This window comes from Podarcis melisellensis (genome assembly GCF_964234715.1).
Source record: "Podarcis melisellensis genome assembly, chromosome: 7".
NCBI classification, from domain to species: domain Eukaryota; kingdom Metazoa; phylum Chordata; class Lepidosauria; order Squamata; family Lacertidae; genus Podarcis; species Podarcis melisellensis.
The window spans coordinates 8,684,381-8,709,452 of NC_138539.1; the positions used below are offsets into that span (position 1 = coordinate 8,684,381).

A 25,072-nucleotide genomic window follows, 5' to 3' on the forward strand; every position below is an offset into this window, starting at 1 on the left:
TCAGCTCCCAACTGTCAACAGCTTATTGGAACCTTCTGACATCCATCCCCCTGATTGTCTCTCACAACACCAATAGAGTTCTGAGTGCTTAGAAAAAAAAGGAATTGATTCTGTTCCTCCCTCCTCACCAGTCTGGGACCACTGTGGTAAGAAGTATTTGTTTTGTCTGTTTCTTCTCTACATATTGGGCAGCAGGGGGTGGCAACTTTTGTGCACCTAATTCTACTTACCCAACCATTGGTATGGTGGCCTTGCGGGCCTGCAGAACCCTGCCTGGTGTGATCCAGCATGGAGTGTCTACATGTGGGCGTCTCATGGCCAGTGAGGAGCCAGTTGGTCTTCCATGCTAGCTAGGAGGTCAGATTCTAGGTCTGCCTGCTGAATTGGCTTATTGCAGGCAGGCTTGGAGGGTAGACTCTTCCTGGGACCAATTGAGGCCAGCAGGTTTCACTTGGGTTCACTTGTCCAGCATTTAAAATAGCCTACCCTTGCTCCTGCACACAGTTTCCTTGTCGGATCACTCACTCACTCACTTTATGTTGTCATTATTGTGGTGCATTTGACCTTGCTGTGGACATTGTTGGCCACCATATTTAGGGCCAGACAGGATCTCCCCTTGGACCAATTAGCCTTGTCTAGTGGCTTTTGCCTACCTCATAGCAATCACCAAAACTTTAGTGGTTTAAGCATTGGTTAAGCCTTAGTCATGGTTGATGGGAGGCTGTATCTTTTGCCTGTCCCTGCAAAGGGTAAGGGGTATCCTGATAAATGGAACTAGGAAGAACTGCTTCTATACAGACAGCCAGGTGAAGGCTGTGGCAATCCTCAACATGGTGATCCAACAGGGATGTTCCTACTTGATATAAGTCATAGGACATCACCACTTTAGAGTTGACCCCAGTAATCAAAACATCCAGCAGGCAGGCTGGATGAAAATGGTTATATCCAATTCCCATGCCAAACCTCTTACATCAATAATCAATAAAGCTGTGGCCTTATTTGACCCAAGGAAGTAGTTGTCTTGCCTTCTGCACATAGCAGGCAGTGTGGGTTGGTGATACACATTTGTGGATTCTTGCCTATTTGTCCTTCTATCCTTCTATGGTGAATACTCTGCACTGGGTGGGGAGAGACTGCCCATAGAGAGATTCCATCTGTACCTTGTTGTTTATACAATCAATGACATGGGCAGCTCCTGTACTTTCTCCAGCTTCTGTCTGAGATCATGTCAATACAGTCATATCTTGGTTTTCAAACAGGTTAGTTCTCAAACATTCCAGTTCGCGAACTAATTTTGGAAGCCGAGCATCTGACAGGACTTCTGTGGCTTCTAATTGGCTGCAAGAGCTTCCTGCAGCTAATCAGAAGCCACACTTTGGTTTTGGAATGTTTTGGAAGTTGAAATGACTTCTGTTCAACTTCCAAGTTACAACAGTGTATGTTGAAGGAGCCAAATGTTCAAGGACTAAAGAAGTTCTCTCCCATGGTCAATACCAGTGATTTGGTGATGACCAGTATAGTGGTAAATTTTGAAGCGCAGATGCTCATCATGGCAGATCCATACTCATGTCCCCAAGGAGACTCCAAAAATGTAGGTAGCGGTACTCAATTTATTAAGAGCTGTGTGATAGCACTCCGATGGATATTCAGCTTCTACAACTTACTGAGCTCATTCAAAATACATTCGACCACACAAAGTGCAAATTTTAGTTTTTCATTATAAATGTAAACAAGCTTGCAAAGAAGTGTTAAAATGTAGAGTGCTATCTTAAGACAAAACCTTATCAATGTACTCTGCATCCACTTGATTATTTTCTATATACCGATTTTCTCTAAGATATCCATCACAAACTTCACTTCATTCACTTGACAAAGCAAGAAGGTTTCATCAGTTATCCTGGTGCATTTGCCAGATGACATAAACACTCCTGTTCTGAAGAAGTCCCAGAGCTGCAATCCCCTGTCCTCCTCCTCCTCCATTACACCACAGGTGATGAACCTTAGGCTAGGTTAGGTTGTTGTTGTTTTGTTGCTTTTAACGATTTGGGCTCAAAGAAAGAACTTCAAGTTATCAATCTGGAGCTAGGTGCTGGGAAATAGTGTAAGTCCAATAGGGTAACTTTCTTATTCCCCAACAGGTGAGTGTGTTTTCTGACTCTTACACAAGAAAGCATGAACCAAGGAGATGAGAAAGCTGGTGCAGAAATGGAGAGTGAGGTGAACTCCGAGGGTTTTGTCCAATCCACTTTTGAACAAGCCAGGAATAGCAAGAAGAATGTAGGCAATGCAGCAATTAAGAAAGGGGTGAGTGAGAGTGGAGTGCTTCATCCAATCCACTCCCTAAAAAAAATGAATAAAAAGAAGGATACAACTGATCCATCAGTCACTAAAGGAGTAATCCTATGCACAACGAGCAAGTTGATTTAAGTTAAGCCAGCATAAATTTACACCAGAACCCAACTCCATTAATCAGTGGGGCTAGTGCTGTTCTACTTAAGCCTGGCAGAGGTAAAACAAAACTTTAAAATAGTGTTCTATGCTGTGTTCCCAGGTCACATGACCAAGCTTAACATGCTTAAGATTGAACCCAAATCCATTCTGATTCCACCTCCCCCACACCCCCAGAATACCTTTTTTGAAGACTTACTCCAGCATCAGTTCAGCCAGCTACAGTTCAACACACCTGCCTCATGCAGTCATATGCCTATGACAGTTGAACACTGACAGGGGGTTGGACAAGATTATCTTCAAGATCCCTTCCAATTCTATTCTTCTATGTAGGTGGTTTTGATTATCAGTTGAGCATTTTTAATGTAGAATGGTAGTTTCAGCCGCATGGACTCCATATATCTATTCCAAAGAGTAGGCACCACTGGGCATTAGATTGACTCCTCTGTCATAGAAAGTCATAGATCTTCAAGATAGGGGTGTAGCTTGAATTAATCACAATAAAGGATACCATCTGATATCTGTATTGCATAGGTAACATATCTATTAATGGTGTGGTGCTTAGCAATAAAGGGCTACTGATAATTGAAAATAAGCAGGACTCAGTTTAGCATTGTGGTGAAATAGAACTAATCCATTAAAAGGAAAGGAAAAGGTTTGGTATATAATATTGCCTTCTCCCACTCCCATAGGTACCCACCTGCTCCTTGCTATGCTAACTGGCCCTTCAGTGAGAAATGTTCTCCCTAGAGAAAGTCTCCAGGCGGTGTCTACATTATGGCTATTTGTGTTGTTTAGATTTAATATTTTTCTTTGTTTCTAATTTTAATGAGGTTGGAAACCACCCAGAGAACTCAGCTAACAGTTGGTACAAAAAGAATGCATTTCTGAAGCAATGTCCAGGTGTCAGGCCAATATATTTATTCTGTCTTTCCATTTAGGATCTTATTAGTGGTAAGTGTACATAATTAACAATGTGCAGTCTCATCCCAGTATTTGCTGCTCCTTCTTGTAGGAGCTGTCCATGGTGCTGATTCTGGTAACGGTTGCTTCCTGTCTCATACCTATGCAGCAGGGCTACAATCTGTGGGTACTCTACAACACTGTTGGGGTAAGATGGCGCAACAGCAAAGATGGCTTCCAAAAGCAAAGGCTTTTGGCCCTTCAAAAAGCAAGGGTCTCAGTCCAATATACTAGAAGGAGCATCTCCACCCCCATTGTTCAGCCCAGACACTGAGGTCCAGTTCCAAGGTCCTTCTGGTGGTTCCCTCATTGCAAGAAGGGAAGCTGCAGGGAACCAGGCAAAGGGCCTTCTCGGCAGTGGCACCTTCCCTGTGGAACACCCTCCAGTCAGATGTCAAGGAAATAAAGAACTACACAACTTTTAGAATACATCTAAAGGCACCCTGTATCAGGAAGTTTTTAATGTTTAACTTTTATCATGTTTTTATATGTGCTGGACTCTGCTCAGAGTTGCTGGGGAAACCAGATAGGCAGGGTATAAATAATAAAATTATTATTGTTATTATTGTTGGAGATAGGCCATGTAACTCATTGTATTCACTGACTGGCTATGGCCCTCCTAGATTTCAGCTAAGTCCCAAGCTCTCCAGGTTTTTTGCCATGTGATCTTTGGTGAGGTTCTAATCATTATGTGCTTATGTCCTAGCTCCTGCCTAGCTTCTATAACATAACAAGACCTGAAGAAGCAGATTTTCAGATTACCCTTCTGTCTATCACCGTGACTATGTTTCCACTCGGAGCCTCCTTTGCAACCATTCCTGCTGGTTGGTTGTTAGATAGATTTGGCAGGTATAGAGATAAACTTGAGACTTGTGATCTACATGTCCTACTATGGCAGGGTGTGGTGGTGGGAGAATGTTGCTGACTACAGCCCCTCTAACCCCGGTTAACATCTTATAAAGTTACAATAACATTATCATTCCTCTTGTTCATTCAAGGAATAGGGTGGGGTTTCAGAGATAGAAAAATGCACATGTATTTGTCAGATGACATTTAACAACTGTTAGACATTTCATGGAGGGATATGTAACAGTCAGAAACACAATAGGATCTCGTTAGGGCCCTGGAGACCTAATGGTAGCTAATGAAGCTTTGTTTTTAGGAGGTGGGTACACGCCTTCTGAATTCAGGAGCATCCTTTCAATGTGGTTTCGTTCAATTATGTACCTAGGGCAGGCACCTAAAGATTTTTTCAGGTCAGTCGTAGAGCACATGCCTCCATTAAAAAGATCCCAGACTCTCTCACCAGTTTCCCCAACTAACAAAACTTGCCTAGCATAGTGACAAATATTAGTTTTCTAGCCCTTGTGGAAATTCAGTGTGTCCTGCAATCTTTGAGATATCTGATTTGGTAGTAGGAGTTTTGGTGCCTCGTGTAGTTCTTTCGCCCTTCTGCAAACTATGACAACCAAAAGCAATTGTCCCAAAAAACCCCAAAACCACAACAACAACCCTGAGGACTCCCTTGCAGTTCCATAGTACCTCCCCTCCTTTGCTCTTTAGATGGTACGATATATTCCCTACCTCACTGCTACATTTCACTATCTTTTCAGGAAGGTTGCACTGTTCATAACTAACCTTTCAGCAATCATATTTGCTGTTGTGATGACATTCTCACTTTCAATACATAATCACGGATACATCATCTTTTCACGTCTCTGCTCTGGAATAAGCACAGGTGAGTCAGGGTCCTGGATTTAGTGCCTTATATTTTAAAAAAGTTAAGGACACCTGGTCAGAAGTCAGCTTGCAATTTGTGCCATTAAGCTGATTAGATCAGGAACACTGAAATTTGGCACCTGAAAAAGAGCAGGAGAATAGGTCCTTGCACCCTCTGTGCTGTTGTGGGTGAGAGAGATCTTTTCATGAAGCAGTTTTCCCGGGATCTATGACTGCCTGTATCACTGCTGCAGGATCCATTAGACAGCCCCCTACTTTCACATGCACAGTTTATTTCTGGCCATTGTGCCCCCCTCCTGGTTTGCTGCTTTACATCCCATTCATTTAGCCCAGTATGATAATTTTTCTCCTTCTCAGCAAGTCCTTTTACAGCAATATGCTCTCAACTTGACTACAGCAGGTTAAGGAGGTAACTTCACCAGATTTTGCCACAGAGTTTGACAAGGGTACTCAGGTGCCTATGCCTTCAATCGCTGAGCAACCTGTATCTGCCCTCTTCGATTGATTGCCCCACTTCCCAGATATGGGAATATACAATGAAAGATGCCAATCAGTGTCAATCTGACTCTGCTCTCAAATGTGTACATGAAGCTTCTAAAAGTAAAGGTAAAGGTACCCCTGCCCGTTCGGGCCAGTCTTGCCAGACTCTAGGGTTGTGCGCTCATCTCACTCTATAGGCCGGGAGCCAGCGCTGTCCGCAGACACTTCCGGGTCACATGGCCAGCGTGACAAGCTGCATCTGGCAAGCCAGCGCAGCACACGGAACACCGTTTACCTTCCCGCTGGTAAGCGGTCCCTATTTATTTACTTGCACCCGGAGGTGCTTTCGAACTGCTAGGTTGGCAGGCGCTGGGACCGAACGGCGGGAGCGCACCCCGCCGTGGGGATTCGAACCGCCGACCGTATGATCAGCAACTCCTAGGCACTGAGGTTTTACCCACAGCGCCACCCGCATCCCATCTACATGAAGCTTCTACATTAGCTATTAGAGCCTTAGTCTCCACCTCTGTTTTTTCCAAGGCGGTACTATTTTCAATTGAAGATGTTCTAGGCTATCCAACTCAGGACCCTGGCAGAATCCAGAAACCACTTCTAAAACCTTCCCATGTCCTTGCATTCATCTCTGAGTCACCTGTGGACTTTGCCCAGTCCTCCTCTCATGCAATGGCTGCTGGAATGGTCACAAGGAGACACCTCTGGCTAACTGACAGGGAGGTGGATGCTTCCTTGTGTACAGGTTTAACCTCTATGACCTTTGTAGGCACTAAACCTTTCGGAGATGTTGCCCTGGAGCAAATCCTAGCTGAAACCAAAGATAAGAAGTTGATGCTTTCTCAATGAAGAGATGATTACCATTATTCCAAGTATCCCTTTTTGCCCTTTAATTCCTTCCAAGAGTCGCTCCCATGGGTGCAAAGGGACCTTCCCCAATTTCCTCCCTCTATGTGCAACACACAGTAGTCCCAAATCTATTCTGGAGGATTGAAAAAAACTATAGGAAAATATTTTCCGGGGCATCTGTTGACATTTCTATTCCACCTTAAGGAGCAGACATGTGGAACTGTTGCGTGCCACATGTCTGTTTACATTCCAGCACAGTATGCTGGGAACTTCCGTTGTGTATAGCTTTTGCTTTTCCCGTTCTCTCTGAGATGACATGAGAGAGAGAGAGATGACATGTTTCTTTGTCCTGATTTATGATTAATAAATCTGTAGTTGTAGTATGCTTCCACAAGCCTCACGCCTGTTCTGTTTGCACAGTTCTCTCTGCTGATAGTGTGCCCTGGCTTTGAACCCCGGGTCACTGATTTACATCGGAGCACAGGCCGATGGAAGGAGACTTCTGAGCTGCAGCTTGCCAGCTGGCCTCCCATTCCTCTGCATGTTGACAACCACATGGGGGGGGGTGAGAATTGGGCAATGTTCAGTTGCGCACATTGTGCTGATAGGATGATTTGCATAGTAATTTGTTGAATACAAGCCTTAATAAATAAATCATGTCACATGCATGTTGTGTATTACCATTTGAATTTCTATCTAACCAGGAATATGCTTCTGTGTTGGCCCTCTCTATCTTGGCGAGATCTCCCCTAGAAGCCTGAGGGGAGGCATTATCATGATGTACCAACTGTTTTATTTGTTTGGTTTCCTCGTGGCTCAGATACTTTGTCTTCAAGAAGTCTTGGGTACGGGAAAAGGTAATTCAGTGATATTAATTCTTTGCCTTATAGTATAGCGGAGGGGAGTGCTGCCCAGGATTTTGTGGAAACCAGTTTTGTAGATAACACTATCCATTTAAAAGCCACAATGGTTTTTGGATGTGCTTGCTTTTAAAATAAGTAAGTAAGTAAGTAAGTAAGTAAGTAAGTAAGTAAGTAAGTAAGTAAGTTTCTGGTACTCACCAGGATGTGTTAGAATAAGTGCCACGCTTTTAACATGTGGGAGGAAAAGGTGCCGGTACTGCAACATTAATTTCCCCAAAATTAGTAAAGACTTTTTGGCCTGCCATCTTAGTTCAAAATGACATCTGGCATCTACATGTTGACCACCAACGTTGAAACCCTCATGCTGAGTTTGCTGATTATGTCTTGAAAGGCGTCCAAATGCATAGAGAACAGAATGACCAACCAACCAACAAGACCCTTTCTCAAACATATGGTAGATAGCATCAGATGGAGCACTGCTGTTTCTTCACCTTATCTTCGTACTACCTTCTTCCACAGGCTTCCCAATTTTGATAAAACTTTTTGGTGTTATGCCATTTCTTCAGTTGCCTCTATTGCCCTTCTTACCTGAAAGCCCTCGGTACCTACTCATTCAGAAGAGGGATGAAGAGAGCTCAAGGAAAGGTACGATATGTTGAATTGCGCTGGGACCTCTAAGTGTGAGCACCCTACATAGCTGTGCAATGTCACCCACTATTGGCTTGTCACATAAGGTCTCGCCATTCCAGCATCCTTGTTATTCCTACGCGGTCAGTCATAAGAGCCCACTAGCATCCATTTCAGAAGAACTACATATGAGAAGTATGAAAAACATGTTATGTAAATGTTCATTTGTTGTATACATAAATTTATTTATTGCATTTATATACTTAGTACCTTTCTGTCAGGGCACCCAAGGCAGTTTCCAGTGTTTAAACACCGAAGCAAATAAATGGTATAAAATGTAGAATTGGGCCAGGGTGGTGGAAAGAAGGGCAGTCTCTCTGGAGCCAGCCATGTTGTTGTAGTAGTAGTAATAGTAATAGTAGTAGTAGTAGTAGTAGTAGTATTTATACCCCACCCATTTGGCTGGGTCGCCCAAGCTACTCTGGGCAACTGCCAACACAAATAAAAACACAATAAAACATCAAACATTAATAGTAACAATCTGATCCAATATTAAAAGTCATAATAACTTTAAAATAAACAACTTATATCAAACAAAGCAGCGTTCAACAATCCATCAGAATCTAATAGTAATCAGTAAAATTAAACATCAAGAAATAATAATTAAACCGTTTAGACCACAATGAAGAATTATCAATCAATAAATCAATAAAGAGCAAATCACAATGCATAAAATACCGCAGAACATACAAAACCATGTAAAAGGATCATATTGAGATCCTTTGCCTGCCCCCATTGCACTTTTCTTCCTTCTTCCTTCTCACAGTGATATGTGTGGCCATCGTATATTTAGGGCAGTACAACTGGTTCTGCTGCACTGGGTGCCGAGCCAGTGGGGGAACTTCACTTTCTACATATCTCCATTGGGAGTCAATTGATCCCTACTTTCTGCTACTGTTTCTTAACCAGTTTCTGGTCCAGAAGAGGACCTATTCTCTTTATCTCACAGCTGCGATGCTTATTCAGGATTCTTAGGTGCAGTGCTTTGCCAAAAGCTTTTCAAAAGTTCACAGTGCCAACTGATCACCTCTGTAAGTTTGCTGACATTGTAAAACAACTCTAAAAGGTGAGACAGGACTTACCCATTGCAGAAACCGTGTTGCTTCTGCTTCAGCAAAACTTGTTCTTCTACGTGCTTGATAATTTTATATTTAATGTTTCTTTCCAGTCTTCTATGAACAGGTGTTAAGATAACCATAATGATAAGCATTTGGACTGATCAATCATGGATCTACTTATGTTGTTATGTTAATATAAATGAATGTAGCACTTTTCAAATCTGGCTCCTTTTCACATTCCAACAACATGGAGAGCAAGATAAAATTTCTGCAAGAAAGGGGGCCTTTAGAGTGATGGCCCGAATGCTTTGGAATTTGTAGGACTTTATAAAGGCACTTTATACCCACATAGTCATAAAGGTAGTATTAGAATGGGTTTTAAGTTTTGCATGAGGATTTCCACTACTCAGACATGAAGGAATCCTCAGCTGACAAAACTTTTTGGCCACAATGACAAATCCTCAAGGTAACTAGAGATTTCATCATTTTTGTTGACCTAGCAAGAGGGCAAGGACTCCAGAGCAGTCAAGCCTCCCTCATGCTGATCCACAAATCCCATATTTCCAAGTAAAGGAAATAATATATTTGATGATAACATGCACTATGACCAATGCCCCTCCTCAGCACTGTCTACCAGGCATTCCAGAGGCTGTCTTCTGCAGCCTTTGCACTGGGTGGGAAAATCATTGGCTATCTTTGTTGCCTAACAATTTAATTGTATTCAGATTATGAATGTGTTTATTCAGCAAAAAACATATCAGTTCATGAAGGAATGGACCACTTCTAAGGGATATATTTCCTGTCCCTTGGAGTGATGACCTCTTTTCCCCATAATTTTCTATCATTCTTAATTTTTTTAGTAATATGCTCCTCATATTCTGTTTATGCCTCCCTGCCTTTCTTTTGCTAAAGCTTCTGCTCTGCTTTTGTTTTTCTTATTTGGACATGACTTCTATTTTCCAAAACAAACCTTTTTTTTTCCTTTTTCTTTTACCTTGAAATGCTTCCTTTATTGTATTCATTCACGACAGAGGTATCCACTTGACCTTGGTGGTATATTTACTGCTCTGCAGTGAGCATTCTGACTTCTGTATTTATGGCATTCAATGGCTCCCAAGCATTCTGGAAAGATTTCACCCTCTTGACTTCCTTCATCCAACTTTTCCTTTGTTACCAGCCTCTTCCTTTTTTCTTCTTCTTTTAGAAAGTACCTCTATTGAAGTCTGATCCTCTCTGCCTCTATTCTTAACATAGCACTGAAGAAACTAAGGAACAGAAATGATGTGGAGGATGAGATTGAAGAGCTCCATCAGGAGGACGTTGTTGAAAAGTCAGAAAAGAACATGAAACCTCTTAAACTGCTATATGCCAAAAAACTGCGAAGGCAAGTCATTGCCATAATTGTCTTGATGGTTGGACAACAGTTCGATGGCATCAGTGTGGTAAGGAAGGTTGAGCTAGGCAAAATGAAGGCCCCTGTTGTACATACAATTTAGAGGCTGTCATACGAGCTACCACTGTTTGTCTCTATTGATAGCTGCATTCTTTGCCCCCTGTTCTGTTTTTCAGATGCTTCTCCAAGTGTTAGAATATCAAACTCTGTAACACAAGGAGAGGGAAACTGTAGGCTTGTGGGTATTGTTGGGACTCCAGCTCTCATTGGCGAAGCCAATGTGGCCAGTGGTCAGGGATAATGGGAGTTCTTGTCCAAAAACACACAGTGGGCTGCAGATTTCCCACTGCTGCCCAAGTAAATGGTCTTGCTCTACAGGAAAGATGGCATTGCTAAGGGGTAAAGGTTCCAGAGGGACGCGGGTGGTGCTGTGGGTTAAACCACAGAGCCTAGGACTTGCCGATCAGAAGGTTGGTGGTTCGAATCCCCACGACGGGGTGAGCTCCCGTTGCTCGGTCCCTGCTCCTGCCAACCTAGCAGTTCAAAAGCACATCAAAGTGCAAGTAGATAAATAGGTACCACTCTGGCAGGAAGGTAAACGGCATTTCTGTGTGCTGCTCTGGTTTGCCAGAAGCGGCTTAGTCATGCTGGCCACACCGTACACTGGCTCCCTTGGCCAATAAAGCAAGATGAGTGCCGCAACCCCAGAGTCGGTCACGACTGGACCTAATGGTCAGGGGTCCCTTTACCTTTACAGCTTCCAGAAGTACAGAGCGCTGAAGTCATTGGGGTAATCCTGAATGGCGAGTCATGCAGGGTTATTGACTGACATTGTTTCTTAAATGTGAATTGTATTCTCGTTAACTTTTCAATAATTCAAAAATCCAAGCCAAGTGGTGGAGCTAATCTGTTGGATGGTGCGACAAATTTTTTGGTGGGGGTGTCCATTTATACCCTGCCTTTTCCCCTTGTGAAACTCAAGGCAGCTTGCAGATACAAATAAGAGAAGGTTAAAAACGTTATATATAGCATAAGAACATTACATACTACAAGCTAACGTTACCAACCTATAATACTGATGCAGAGCTGAAATACCCTTATTAAAAAATAATTACTTGAATCAGCAAGGCTTGGACACATGCAAAAGGTTGCATGCATGCTCTCAAATGGAATTGGGGCAGATGCTCTAGAAAGGGATATTTATGCTATTCCATTGAAGGAGATGATTCCCCCCAAAAAACTTTCTCAATTATCAGAGAAAAGCAAGACTGCATTCCACAAAAATAATCCAGCTACATGAAATTGTTTGATCAATCACATCCCAAAGTACATACATTAGAACTGCTGCAGCAATTTTGATCAGACGTATACCTGGTGGCCAATCTCAGTAGGACCTGATTTTGCAAGGAAGAGATCCAAGTCAACTCTCCCTCATCTTAGAAGGGCCTGTTTCTAGGGAATAGCTCTCTTCATTTCCAACTTGGATCCTCTAATGCAGAGCTTTCCAAACTGTGTGTCATGACGCATTAGTGTGTCGGCTGCAGTGTGTAGGTGCGTTGCGCCAATGTGCCCCACACTCCTCCTGGGGCTGGAAAGGGAACAGGCAACCCACCAGTTTGCTAGTGAAACTGAAATTGGTGTGTCACAAAAAGGCGCATGGCTAAAAAGTGTGTCGCCAACATGGAAAGTTTGGAAAGCTCTGCTCTAATGTGTAGAAAAGCTGTAGGGAGATGTGAATTTTCATGCCAAGATTACATGTCCAGCAGACAGAGGAAAATTTGGAAATGGAGGAGGGTGCCAAGAAAATTGCAGTTCTGAAGCATAGGATATGTTACTTAAAGAGCTGAGACAATTATAGAGATCATGCTAGATTAGGGGTAGCTGATATCCAAGTCCTGCAGAATCGGGTTGGTTATGTATCTTTGTCAACATTCTTTTTCTTCCATTCAGATAAGACTTGTAATGGTATGCATCTTCTTTTCAGGCATACTCTTATGCAGATAGAAACCTCAGAAATATAAATATGGGGATATATTCATCCCGATTTGCGACAATAGCAGCCACCACTTTTTTATGTATCTCAATGGTATTTGGGGTAAGCATCTTCTACCTCTTTCTCACTAACCTTCTAGATCTTGGAAATGCATGCAACATTTTATAACTATTTTGTGCCAATTTAGGTGCCCCCCCTTTCATAAAAACCACAAGAATTATAGTTTTACATGAGTTGTCCGAGTATTATTTTGAAGAGCAGTTCTACATATTAGCATATACTACCTGGCTTCTTGGAAGCTGTTCGAAGGGGTATTTAAAAAAGTCGATTTGCAAATTAGTTTAGTTACAGATAGGTAGGTATTCTAAATTAGTTTAGAATTTGATTTTTTTTGTTTAAATAAAATTTGAGTTGGTGAGAGCAAGGACTCTTACCTTTGTGCCTTTTGTTTTCTAAGGAGAATGTGCCTTATCTCTGTCCTACTACCACAGAATTTATACTTTCCAAGTATGAAAAAGGAAATTAGTGCTACACCAGTTTAGGACTGTTGTATAGCTATGTCCAAAAGACTGCAATCTATACACCCAGGATAGTTAACATGGTGCTCTCCTGAATTTGTTAGATTATAACTCTCATCATTCCCAATAACTGAACATTCTGACTAAGGCTGATAAGAGTTGTAGTCCAACAACATCTGGAAGCTAAACCATCTCTGCACACTTACTTTACTGTTAATTCCTGATTTCTTTGAGTAGGTATTTGCACGCTTTCATTCAACTCCTTCTTATTTAAGATCCTTGACACTCATGTATACACACCGTTGTGGCAAACACTCACTGCGCTGTTGTTTTTACATGGATTCTTGCTTAATGTAAGCTTGTATGTGAACCTAAAGAGTTTATTTATTTATTTATTTATTAATCCCAATATGTTTCTGTGTTTTTTAATCCCAATATGTTTCTGTGTTGCCACGTGCTCTCTACACTTTGATCTGTAATTCTGATTCCGCTCCCCTTCCCCCATCATAGAATCATGGGTTTGGAATGAGCACAAGGTATCATCCAGACTGGCCCTTGCAATTCATAACTTTCTTGCACAAACATTCACTAATCACAGGTAGGTAGCCGTGTTGGTCTGCTGTAGACGAATCAGGAATCACAAGACAGAGAAACCAGTAGGAGAACATTTCAGTCTCCCAGGACATTCTATACAAGATCTCAAAGTAGCTGTCTTATTACAAAAGAATTTCAGAAATAGACTGGAAAGGGAAGTTGCTGAATTGTAACTTATTACCAAACTTCAAACCATGGAGAGACCTGGTCTGAAGAGAGACATTGGATTCTTATATTATTATTATTATTATTATTATTATTATTATTAGCCATCTCACCCCTTGCTTTTTCCTGTAAGACCAATTGCAGTCATCAACAGGTTTACACCTATCAGCCACTCACCCATTCCCACCACCCTTCTGAGTGATACCCCTCCCCACCCTCTCACTATATATAAGGGTCTGGTGACTTCTGTTTCACTGTATCTGAAGAAGTGTGCATGGACATGAAGGCACATACCAATAACAAACTTAGTTGGTCTCTAAGGTGCTACTGGAAGACATTCACTAAAAAAATAAGAAGAAACTCTAAAATGCTAGTATAGCAGGACGTACCTTTAGAGAAGCCAAATTGATACCTCTTCAGCATGTCTTATTCCTCTATATGCTTAGTAATTTTATCTTTGTCTTTATATTCTTTAGATTTTTATTACTGATTATAAGGGGCGCAGGTTTTCGCTTCTCATTGGCTTTGGGGTGAGCGGTTTCATCTGTGTCCTGTTAACTGTGGCCATGGAACTGCAGGTTTGTAACTGGTGGCATGTAGAGCTGAGAATAGCTAAATGGGCTTTCCTCTAGCCCACTTCCCCTATAACACGCACTATGTATCGTATTTTTCGCCCCATAGGACGCACTTTTCCCCCTCCAAAAATGAAGGGGAAATGTGTGTGCGTCCTATGGGGCGAATGCAGGCGCACCTACCCCTCTCGCTCTCCAGACTTCGCACGGCTCTCCACAAGGCGCGGGAGCCCTGCGCTGGGCTCCCATGGCTTGCGGAGAGTTGCCTGCATGCCGAAGGCTGGGCGCGCTGAGCTCAGCGCACCCAGGCTTCGCGCAGCTCTGCGCAAGGCGCGGGAGCCCGGCGTCGGGCTCCCACGGCTTGCGGAGAGTTGCCTGTTCTGGGGGCTGGGGTTGGGGGAAGCTCGGGCTTCTCCTGCCCCAGCCCCACGCCTGGGGGGGGGAATAATTTTTTCCCTTTATTTCCCCCCCAAAAAACTAGGTGCGCCTTATGGGACAGTGCATTCTATAGGGCGAAAAATACGGTAACAGCTCCAAAGCTAGTGGGGAAGCTGGCAGTAGACGCATCAGAACATTTCCTTTCCCCCATATTATGTATACAAGCTGAGGTGATTTGAAATGGCTGTAGTGTTGGTTGGTGCTTCCAACACCTCTGTTGTTTAGCAGTGAGCAAGGAGGTAAAATCATGGAATCATAGAATTATAGAGTCGGAAGGGACCCTGAGGGCCAGCTAGTCCAACTCTCTGCAATGCACGGATCTGAGCTAAAGCATCCATGACAATTCACGATCTCAACTCTGCTTAAAAACATCCAGTCATGGGGGCTCAAGTTCAAATGTTGGCCGGTATAAGTCAGCCTCGTATGTTTATATGAATGGATAAGAATGAGTATAGTCTCTGCCCTGTGAACATTACAGTGGTATCTCTGGTTGTGCATGCTCCGGGTTACGAGCTCCGCTAACCCGGAAGTAGCCTCTCCAGGTTGCAAACTTTGCCCCAGGATGCAAGCGGAAATTGCACGCCGGAGGGACACATGTGGCAGGAGGCGCCATTAGTGAAAGTGCGCCTCATGTTATGGGTGGTTTCCGATTATGAATGGACCTCCAGAACGGATTCCGTTTGTAACCAGAGGTACCGCTGTACATGGATGTTGCATTCCAAGATGACAGATTTCACAGGGGCTCGGTTCTTGCTGTATTGCACTCCTACTGCATTCTGTGGGCCAGAATTTTAAGGAATAAGGGATAGCAAATGGAAAGATGAGTTTTGCTCTTGGTCCCAACTCCCGGCAGCCCCAACCAATATGATCAATGGTTAGGGATTATGTGAATTATATTCTCGCAGCATAATTCTATGTCATGCTGGCCACATGACCTGGAAAGCTGTCTGGATAAATACCAGCTCCCTTGGCCTGAAGCGAGGTGAGTGCTGCACCCCATAGTCGCCTTTGACTGGACTTAACTGTCCAGGGGTCCTTTACCTTTTTATGCACTTTGAGGTATATCAAAAAACAAGCAAGCAGTATATAACTTTTCTGAAATAAAGGGCACCTGACAAGATCACAAGTACATAACTGAAATACAGTCTACTTTCTCCAACAGAGTGTCATCTCAGATATGGGGTATTTCAGCATAATCTTAATCTGCATATTCCTTTTTGCACATGGCATTGGGCCAGGTAAGTGCTTAGATGATGCGTTGAGCTCTTTAGATGATGGGGGAGAGATGAATAAGTGATCAATGTAAGTGATCATGGTAGAGTTGGTAATTCACCATAGAAGGCTAGGGAGTTACTATTAATGTTGCACTCCTCACATAGAGAGATTCATGGCTGCCTGTCTGCTGTGTGTGATGTAGCAACCTGAGTTAGATCTAACTTGAACGTGGAGAAGGTTGTTCATGTGAGATGTGTTGCTGAGACCTGGGTGGGTGAGCTAGGAGAACCTGATCACATCCAGATGTGCCTGTCAAGATACACGATGTAGCATGAGCACAGGCTGCAGGTGTTGGGGGGTGATGGAGAGGGAGGAGTTGCTGTGATTCATAGGACACCCATCCATCTTGGAGCTAGCCATGAGAGCCAGTACCTGGCATCAGGCCAAGGAGATAGTACCCTCTACCCTGCCCTCTCCAGTGCAGAAGATGCCATTCTACACTTTGGTATACCAGAGAAGTAAAGACAAGGCAGTGAGACAGAGGAAAGTAAGAGCATGTGGTTATTTTCACTTGATATTTTGGTAGCATTTGATACCATTGACGGTGGTGTGACTTGGTGAGATGGGCATTGGAGACATTCTTTTACAGTGGTTCTATTCCTCCTATTTCAGAGCCCTGGGTGATTATCTCTTGGTCCCCTTGTGCTCTGACATCCTGCAGGGTACCATATTTTCCTCCATGCTGTTTCCCTATGAAGCCATTGTGGGAATAGTCATTAGCAGATTTGGGAAGAGCATCAGCGCAGTAATGATACCCAATTTCCATTTCGCTGTAACATCTGTATCAGGAGAAGTCTGCAAAACCCTGCACTGGCACCTTGACTCCGTAGAGGTCTGGATAAGGATCAGCAAACTGAGTTTGAACCCTCCAAATATTGTGGGCCATGCCATCCATTTTCTGAAAACCTCTAGGATGGATTACTGCAATGCCTTCTTTCCCAGTGTACCGATGAGGTTGGGCTGGAACCTACAACTAGCACAATAAGTAATGCCCCAACTGGTCAAATTTCAGGAAGGCAACTACCCTGTTACACTGCTACTAAAGGGATTACACTGGCTGTTGTTTAGCTACAAAGCTAAGTTCAAGGTATTGGTCCTGGTGTGCAAAGTCCCATACAGCTTGAGATAAGAATGCCTAAGAGATCATCTCACTCCTTATATACCCATTAACGACTGTGCTCTGAAGGTAGGGACTATGGCGATCACACAGGGTCGCCGGACATTTAATGGTCTATTGATTCCTGTGCCACCACTGTGCTCTCTTTACTGCTGCCACCAACCAGTTACTCTCTGGTAAAACACTGAGTCCAGTCAGTTGTTAAAAGTGAACAAAAAAACCCCAAGTTTATTTTACAAACATTAACAAGTTTATGGTTTCTCAGATAATATACCTGTCAGTATCTTAACTTTAGTTTCTTCACTGGCCTATACCTTCCTAATACCTTCTGACTGATTATCTCAACTGTTTGACTGACTCCTCTGAACAAATTCTCTCCCTCTCTCACACCAGACTAGCCCAACCCAACCCACACTTATCTTCTCTGTTTCTCCTAACTCCAGACTGTCTTTTCAACAACTCTAATTCTAACTCACTCTCTAAAAAACCCTCTGTGCTTAAACCTTATACACAGCTAACTCTGCCCACTGGGTTCCCATTGGTTAGTCATTTTACAATTAGTTAACTCTTTCCCTATGAACCCAGTATGTTGTCACACACATAGGAGGGCAAACGCCACAGGGACCTATTGCAAACACCATCTCATCAGGAGGTCTGTTCCATATGATGTCTGAATCTGACCTTGAGTGTGGTGCCACCTTGCCTTTGGCATCCTCTCCCATCACTCATCAGCAAGGCACCATATCTTGGTTGTGTTTTCGGCACCTTTTGAAGATCTTCCTTTTTCACCAAGCCTTTTAAATGGAGATCTTCAACCTAATCTGCACCTGTATTGGTTTTGAAATTACGGGATTGTCTTTAGTTGTTTTTATTGTGGCTGTTTTACTGTGAAATTGATCTGAGATGTCTCACTGGAAGCAGTAATAAACTGAATCAAGTAAAACAATAACTAGGAAAGATCAATTTTCAAGGGTGGGGGAGTATTAAATTCCTGGAATCCTTTCTATCCACCAAAGGTCCACTTCCATCTGTGCTAGTGGTGGAGCTCTTCCTTCAGTCATCACGATCTTCAGCCATTGTGATTGCACAATTTTTGCATTGGCTCCTAAGCTTCCTCGTAGGACTGATTTTCCTTTACATAGAGGTGAGTGATTTTGAAGGTAATTTTGATGAGGAGTGCAGACTTTGCTCCTTACAACCATTATTCCCCCCAAAATAATGAGGGGAGCTGGGGGGAGCCAAGAAGGATATATGGGTGTTATGGATGGATGGATGGATGGATAGATAGATGATAGATAGAACTCTACATTATACTATGTCTGCCTCTTTCTCTCCTTCCCTGCCCCCATTTTCCCCATCTCTAGATACATATTGGGCCCTACAGCTTAATCTTTTTCTGTCCATTTGGTTTCGCCATCTTTGTTTATATATTCAAGTTCATTCCAGAAACCAGAAACAGAACCTTTGTGGAAATCAGGGGGAAAGTGAACACCCGGAATCCCAGGAGGGTACATTTCAAGATGCCATCGCCCAAGTAGAAACTTGTTAAGCAGCATATGCAGTTTGTTCATTTATTAAATAGGGTTTTTAAAAAAAGAAATAAAAAAAAACATATTCCAAGAGATTTCTTGTGGTTACTCTTAAACTGAATAATGACAATGATGATGTTGCAGTTTTCCATTTTGTCTGAACACACCACACCATTTTCAGGCTTTTCCATGCCATGAAAGTGGCCAAATTTCAGGAAGGCAACAGACAAATACCTCAACAGCTGCCCCCCTTCCAGGTCTTAGTATTTATTTATTTTTTGTGAATGTCTTGTGAACAGTATTTTGGCTGGGCCAAATTAGATTCCACTCCAGAACAGGCTACATCTTTGTTGCTTTACTTATTTACTACATACATGTAGTTACTATAAGGTAAAGGTAAAGGTAAAGGGACCCCTGACCATTAGGTCCAGTCATGGCCGACTCTGGGGTTGCTGCACTCATCTCGCTTTATTGGCTGAGGGAACCAGCGTACAGCTTCCAGGTCATCTGGCCAGCATGACTAAGACACTTCTGGCGAACCGGAGCAGCGCATGGAAACGCCATTTACCTTCCCGCCGGAGTGGTACCTATTTATCTACTTGCACTTTGATGTGCTTTCGAACTGCTAGGTTGGCAGGAGCAGGGAACGAGCAATGGGAGCTCACCCCGTCACGGGGATTCGAACCACCTACCTTCTGATTGGCAAGTCCTAGGCTCTGTGGTTTAACCCACAGCACCACCCTGAATTTACTGTAGAGGCCCGTAATTCATCCTGAATTAGGCTATGATCACCACTTCATTCATCACCACAGCACCACCTTGGGGTGAAAAATTGCCTGTTTCTCATCCCAGCACCTAGCTGCTACTTTTAACAGCACTGAAGTCTCCTCTAGGGTAGGACGTCCCCATTCCCATACTTCTCCAAGGGGTGATCACCTACAGTATGCCAAATGAAATAGCTCCAGTTCCAGAAGCTGTACATAAATGACCTGATGCCCATATTAATCCCTTGGAAAGCTAATGCTGTCTTTAAGACCTGTCATTCCCAGATGACTGGGAAATCATTCATTGATTTCCATGCATGCTGTGGCAGGGAGACCCACTTCTAGCTAGTTGCTCATAGGAACCTTCAATTACATTTGAAAACCAGTAAGAGACAACTCCTTTTTCCTCTTTTTCAATTTCATTTGAATGTCATCATCATCGCAGAGGTGTCTATGAAAGGGACATATTGATTGAAAATGTCTAGTAAAGTGGATCAGTAGTTGGATTCCTACTGAGGGTATTTGGCAAGCCTACATGACAGTGATCAGGGATTGAGGGTTGGTTCTGTGGTATTACGGTAGTGGACAAAGTTTGGAGGAGAAGGAGGAGAAGAAGAAACAGCAACAGTTAGGGAGCCCTCAGACCTTCCCATACTCATGAGGATAGTCTACCCCTGAAGATCTAATGATCTTTCCAGTGGGTAGAACTTAGGCCCTCATCTCACTATAGGATGGTGACCATAAGGCCATAGATATGATAGCTTCCGAGTGTAATCCTTAAGGGTGGTGGAGCACATTTGACTCCCTGGTATACTGGCATACCCTACATGGAATAGTCCAGACAACAGCTGGGGTGGGTGCAGGAGGCATAACAATTGCTGCAAAGATGAAACAACACAAGTTTAGAGACCATAATGGTGCCCATTGCATGGCGGTGAAAGCAGTGAAGAGGGGGCCTACATTGCTACTTCTATCATGTCTCCATGAAATCAGTTACAGATAGGTAGCCGTGTTGGTCTGCCATAGTCAAAACAAAAAAATTCCTTCCAGTAGCACCTTAACAGGCTCATCACAGCTATCTGCCAATCACCCATTCCCACCACCCTTCTGAGTAATACCCCTCCCCACCTTCTCACTATATAGAAGGGTCTGGTGACTTCTGTTTCAGTGTATCTGAAGAAGTGTGCATGCACACGAAAGCTCATACCAAGAACTAACTTAGTTGGTCTTTAAGGTGCTACTGGAAGGAATTTCCATGAAATCAGCTTGTGAAGGCAGTCCATTGGCTGTTAACACCTATCTTGACAGATGGAACCTGGGTTCCTTAGAGACCTCCTAGGTACCTTAAGGACAAATCCATTTGTTTCTATAATGACAGAGGTGTCACAATAGATGCATCAAGAGTGAGACTTCCAATGCTCCATCAAGCCATGCTTTGTGGGATCAGTTTAAGGTTTTGCAGTCTTATGGCTTTCATGGGATCCTAGAACTGGAAGCAACCTGAAGGGTCATCATGCCTTAGTCCCCTGCAATGCAGGAATCACAGTTATCTGACAGATGGGCATCTGAAATCTACTTGAAAACCTCCAGTGAAGGAGAACCCACCACCTTCCAAATTAGTCCATTCCTCTGTCAAATATTTCTTACTGTCAGAAAGTTCTTCCTAAATGTTTAGTTGGAATCTCCTTTATTGTTACTTGAATCCATTGGATAAGGTTCTACCGTCTGAAACAGCTGAAAACAAGCTTAATCCATCTTCTGAGTGAAAGCCCTTTGAGAAAATGCTTGTGAATAAGTGCTCAATAATGTGCTTTTACTAGGGATGCGGGTGGCGCTGTGAGTTAAACCACAGAGCCTAGGACTTGCTGATCAGAAGGTCGGTGGTTCGAATCCCCATGATGGGGTGAGCTCCCTTTGCTCGGTCCCTGCTCCTGCCAACCTAGCAGTTCGAAAGCACATCAAAGTGCAAGTAGATAAATAGGTACCGCTCCAGCAGGAAGGTAAACAGCGTTTCTGTGCACTGCTCTGTTTCACCAGAAGTGGCTTAGTCATGCTGGCCACATGACCCGGAAGCTGTACGCCAGCTCCCTCGGCCAATAAAGTGAGATGAGCGCCGCAACCCCAGAGTCGACCACGACTGGACCTAATGGTCAGGGGTCCCTTTACCTTTACTAATGTGCTTTTGGGATCCTTGTCCATCATTGCTGAGTAATGCTAGCAGGAGGAGGGGCATAAAATGGGTGGGTTCATGGTGTGGTGAACAGGTCTCTGCATGACGGGATGGCACCAGACACCTTGAAAAAGGAGATAACGCAGCCACTCCTCAAAAAGTCCACCTTGTACCTGATGGCACTTAATGACTACAGCCCTGTCTCAAGTATCCCATTTTATGGGCAAGTACTTGTGAGAGTACCAGAGGAGAAGTGACCACTGGGAGGAGCGCAGAAAGAAAAAAAACACACCATGGTACGCCCGCATCAGCACAACCGTGCACCTTCATGTGCCCCAGGTGCAATAAAACATGTCTCTCCTGTATCAGTCTCTACGGCCACAGCAGACGCTGTAACTCTCCAATGGTTGGATTTCACTCCAAAAGGCGCACTCTTCCATTGTCTCGTGAGACAGATGGATGTCAATGAAACTTATGAGGTCATGGTGACATAGCTGCAGACACTCCTGGAGGAAACTGGTTGATATTTTCATACATTTATTTCATATTTATTTTGTGACATTTATATACTGCTTGACTGTAAATAAAGCCTCAAATCAGTTTACAAATAGAATAAAGCAAAGTGGCATCCGTAAAAAGAGTTAAACTATTAATTTTTTTTAAGAAAACTCAGCAATAAACTAAAAAGAGATTAAAATACCCATTGGCATTTCACATTTTATATTTGTTCACATATTGAGTGGGCATATATGGGGTAAGGTGGTCTCACAAATAAACAGGTCCCAAGTTGTTACGGGCTTTATATGCTAATAGTAGCACCCAGTAGCAAATCAGCAACCAATGCAGATCTCTGAGCACAAGGAAGAGCACGGCAGACTAGGTCTAACTCCCATCAGCAAATGTTCGATGTGGTCAAACAAAGTCTCAAATAAATCCACATTGCAGTAATCCAGTCTGGAAGTAACCAACATATGAACTACTGTGGCCAACCTTTTCTGCTTCAGGAATGGTCATAGCTAGTTATAGGTGCCAACTCCTAGTGGCTGAGGTCCCTTTGGTTCCCCCAATAAAATATTTGAGGAGGCCAGCCCCCCCCCCAAAAACTGATGGGCATTCAAATGGTGTGTGCACACCACATCTTGTGATTGATTATGTGGGGTGGGTCTTACCTGGGTTTTCCCAATGACCGCTCCCCACATAAAAACAGGGGGCACCCTTTGCGTGGATGCGCGCAGCCCCTGGATCTGGAGTGGCTCCATCAGCATAGGCTTGGCTTTGCCTTCCCTCAGGTGGGATACCAGGAGGTCTTCACCTACCTCAGTCAGCTGTCCAATCCCACCTGGGGGAAGTGTTGCCAAGGAGACCAGGCCAGGTAGGGGAGGGACTACCTGCCCACACAATAGAGGGAGGATCTTACCTGGGGATCCTCACTTGGCTCCAGAGCTTCTCTCACCCTACCCACCCTCAGTTAATGTCTTGTTTTGCAGGTTAACGTTTCTTCACAGGTTTTGCAGTTTAACTTTTCTTCACAGCTATGCGGGGCGCTGCTACGTCAAGGTTGCTGTTAAAGGGCCAGAAAGGAATTTGCCTTCATTGGCAGGTTTCGCCTTTCCCGTAGCAAAACATCACAATTTTGGCGGTATCAGGCCTTGGGCGGAATCCTTAAGTCCACCTTCCTCTTTGCAGCAGCAATACCAGGGTTCCCCGTTAAAGGGGTTTCTGAAGGGAGGCTTTGACCGTACGCTGAAAGGTCGTCATTGCTCTCCCCTTCGGTGGCATAACGGGGGCGGCTATCTCTGCTTGAACATATGTTCTACAGAGCCGGCCCATCCCCCCCCACACACACACACACTGGATAACCCTGATGCTCCCCAGGTCCCCGGCTGGGGACTGGGGAGGGAGAATGCCCAATGCCTGAGCCAAGGTTGCTCATGCGTAAGTTGCCACCACTCCTGGCTAGGTGGCCTGGTTAAACCTTTCCTAGCTGGACAGCCCCTCACTTTGTGACTGTTCAGTCGCTGGCAGAATCCGACAGTGGGCGTTTCTTCAACCTTTTCCAACATAAAAGTTGTTTGACGCCCAGTCTCCTCCTACTCTCCCTGCGCGGAAGTCTTCTGCACAGGGAGGGCGTGGGTAGCGGAGGACCTGTGCTCTCCCTGCTGGTGTCCAGTGAAGAGTCTCTGAGCCTGCTCTCTGCTTCCCCCATTGGCCCCCCTCCATCCCTGGTGTTGTGCTGATTTTCTTCCCCAACAGGAGACCTGCCTCTCTCCCTACTTAGCCCCTCTCCAGCATCGTTGTGGAGCCTCGCCTCCTCCTCTCGTTCCGATGGCAGTTCCCTGACATCCATCTCTCCCCCAGAACCCCCCCACCCCCGGCCCGACCTCTGGATCCAACTTTGTCCCTGTCCTCGGCCGACGATGCGGGAAATCCTCGGAAGGAGCTGTCGCCATCCTCAGAGGATTCAAAACCTGCTTCCCACCCTCTCTGATCTCTGATCTCTCCCCGCGGTGTGGGCCTCCCAGTCTGAATCCTCCCTCTCTGACGCTTCTACTCCCTCCTCTTCGGAGTCAGGAAAACCCTCGAACTCCTCCTCGTCGTCGGCGGTGCCAAATTGCTCCTCCCAGAATCTCGCTGGTGGTTTTGGTTTGAGTGGGAACCGACTGTGGAACTCTTCCACTAGATACCCATCATTGATTGCCTCCGCAGGAACCCACGTGTCTTCGGACCGGGATTCTCCCTCCCAAGTGACCAAGTACTCTACCTTGCGCCCCCGCCACCTGGAATGGAGTATTTCCATGGCTTGGTTGTGGTGTTCTCTCTCCTCTACTTGCGGGTGTGTGGTGACTTCTCCCTCCCATCCCGGGAATTCCCGCCCCTCCCTGTGCGGAGAGAGTAGGGACCTATGGAACACCGGGTGTAACTTCATGCTGTCAGGCAGCTTGAGCCTAAATGCCACGGGGTTCACCTGCTGTGTTACCTCAAAAGGTCCCAGTTGCCTCGGCTGCAACTTCTTGCACCCTCCCTTAAAGGGTAACCCTTGGGTTGACAACCACACCCGGTCCTCCACCCGTATTGTCTCCCCTTCCCGGCAGTGCTTGTCTGCCTGCCTCTTGTAAATTTCTTTGGCCCTCTCCAAATTCATCTGGGGTTGCTGGTGCAAGGCCTCCATTTCTTCCACAAACTGCTCTGCTGCAGGTACGCTCCACCCTTCCTCCCCCCTCCCCGGGAAGGCCCTGGGGTGACACCCATAATTGGCCATGAACGGGCTCATTCCCGTGGACATGTGTTCAGCGTTATTGTATGCAAATTCAGCCAGCGCTAGTTTCTCTACCCAATCGTTCTGTCTCTCGCTGACGTAGCAGCGTAGGTATTGCTGGAGTATACTGTTCGCTCGTTCCGCTTGTCCGTTGGTTTCCGGGTGTCTCGCTGTCGAGAACCCCACCT

General features: G+C 44.5%; 1 protein-coding gene across 3 annotated transcripts; it reads left to right on the top strand.

Annotated features, from left to right (window-relative positions):
• The first annotated feature begins 20 nt into the window (after positions 1-20).
• On the top strand, positions 21-18,787 carry LOC309374061 (solute carrier family 2, facilitated glucose transporter member 5-like). 3 transcript variants are annotated; one of them, XM_081918864.1, is made up of 13 exons: positions 21-146; positions 2,139-2,304; positions 3,464-3,559; positions 4,118-4,260; positions 5,025-5,149; positions 7,197-7,349; positions 7,875-8,000; positions 10,355-10,542; positions 12,478-12,588; positions 14,240-14,341; positions 15,936-16,011; positions 18,182-18,309; positions 18,530-18,787. In XM_081918864.1, exons 2-13 carry the CDS (start codon positions 2,173-2,175, stop codon positions 18,701-18,703), a joined length of 1,554 nt encoding a protein of 517 aa, XP_081774990.1. In that variant the 5' UTR covers positions 21-146; positions 2,139-2,172; the 3' UTR covers positions 18,704-18,787. The 3 variants fall into 3 exon arrangements, with proteins under 3 accessions (XP_081774990.1, XP_081774992.1, XP_081774991.1); XM_081918866.1 differs by having other exon boundaries at positions 14,240-14,293; XM_081918865.1 differs by lacking the exon at positions 21-146 and adding an exon at positions 335-357.
• The last annotated feature ends 6,285 nt before the right edge of the window (positions 18,788-25,072 follow it).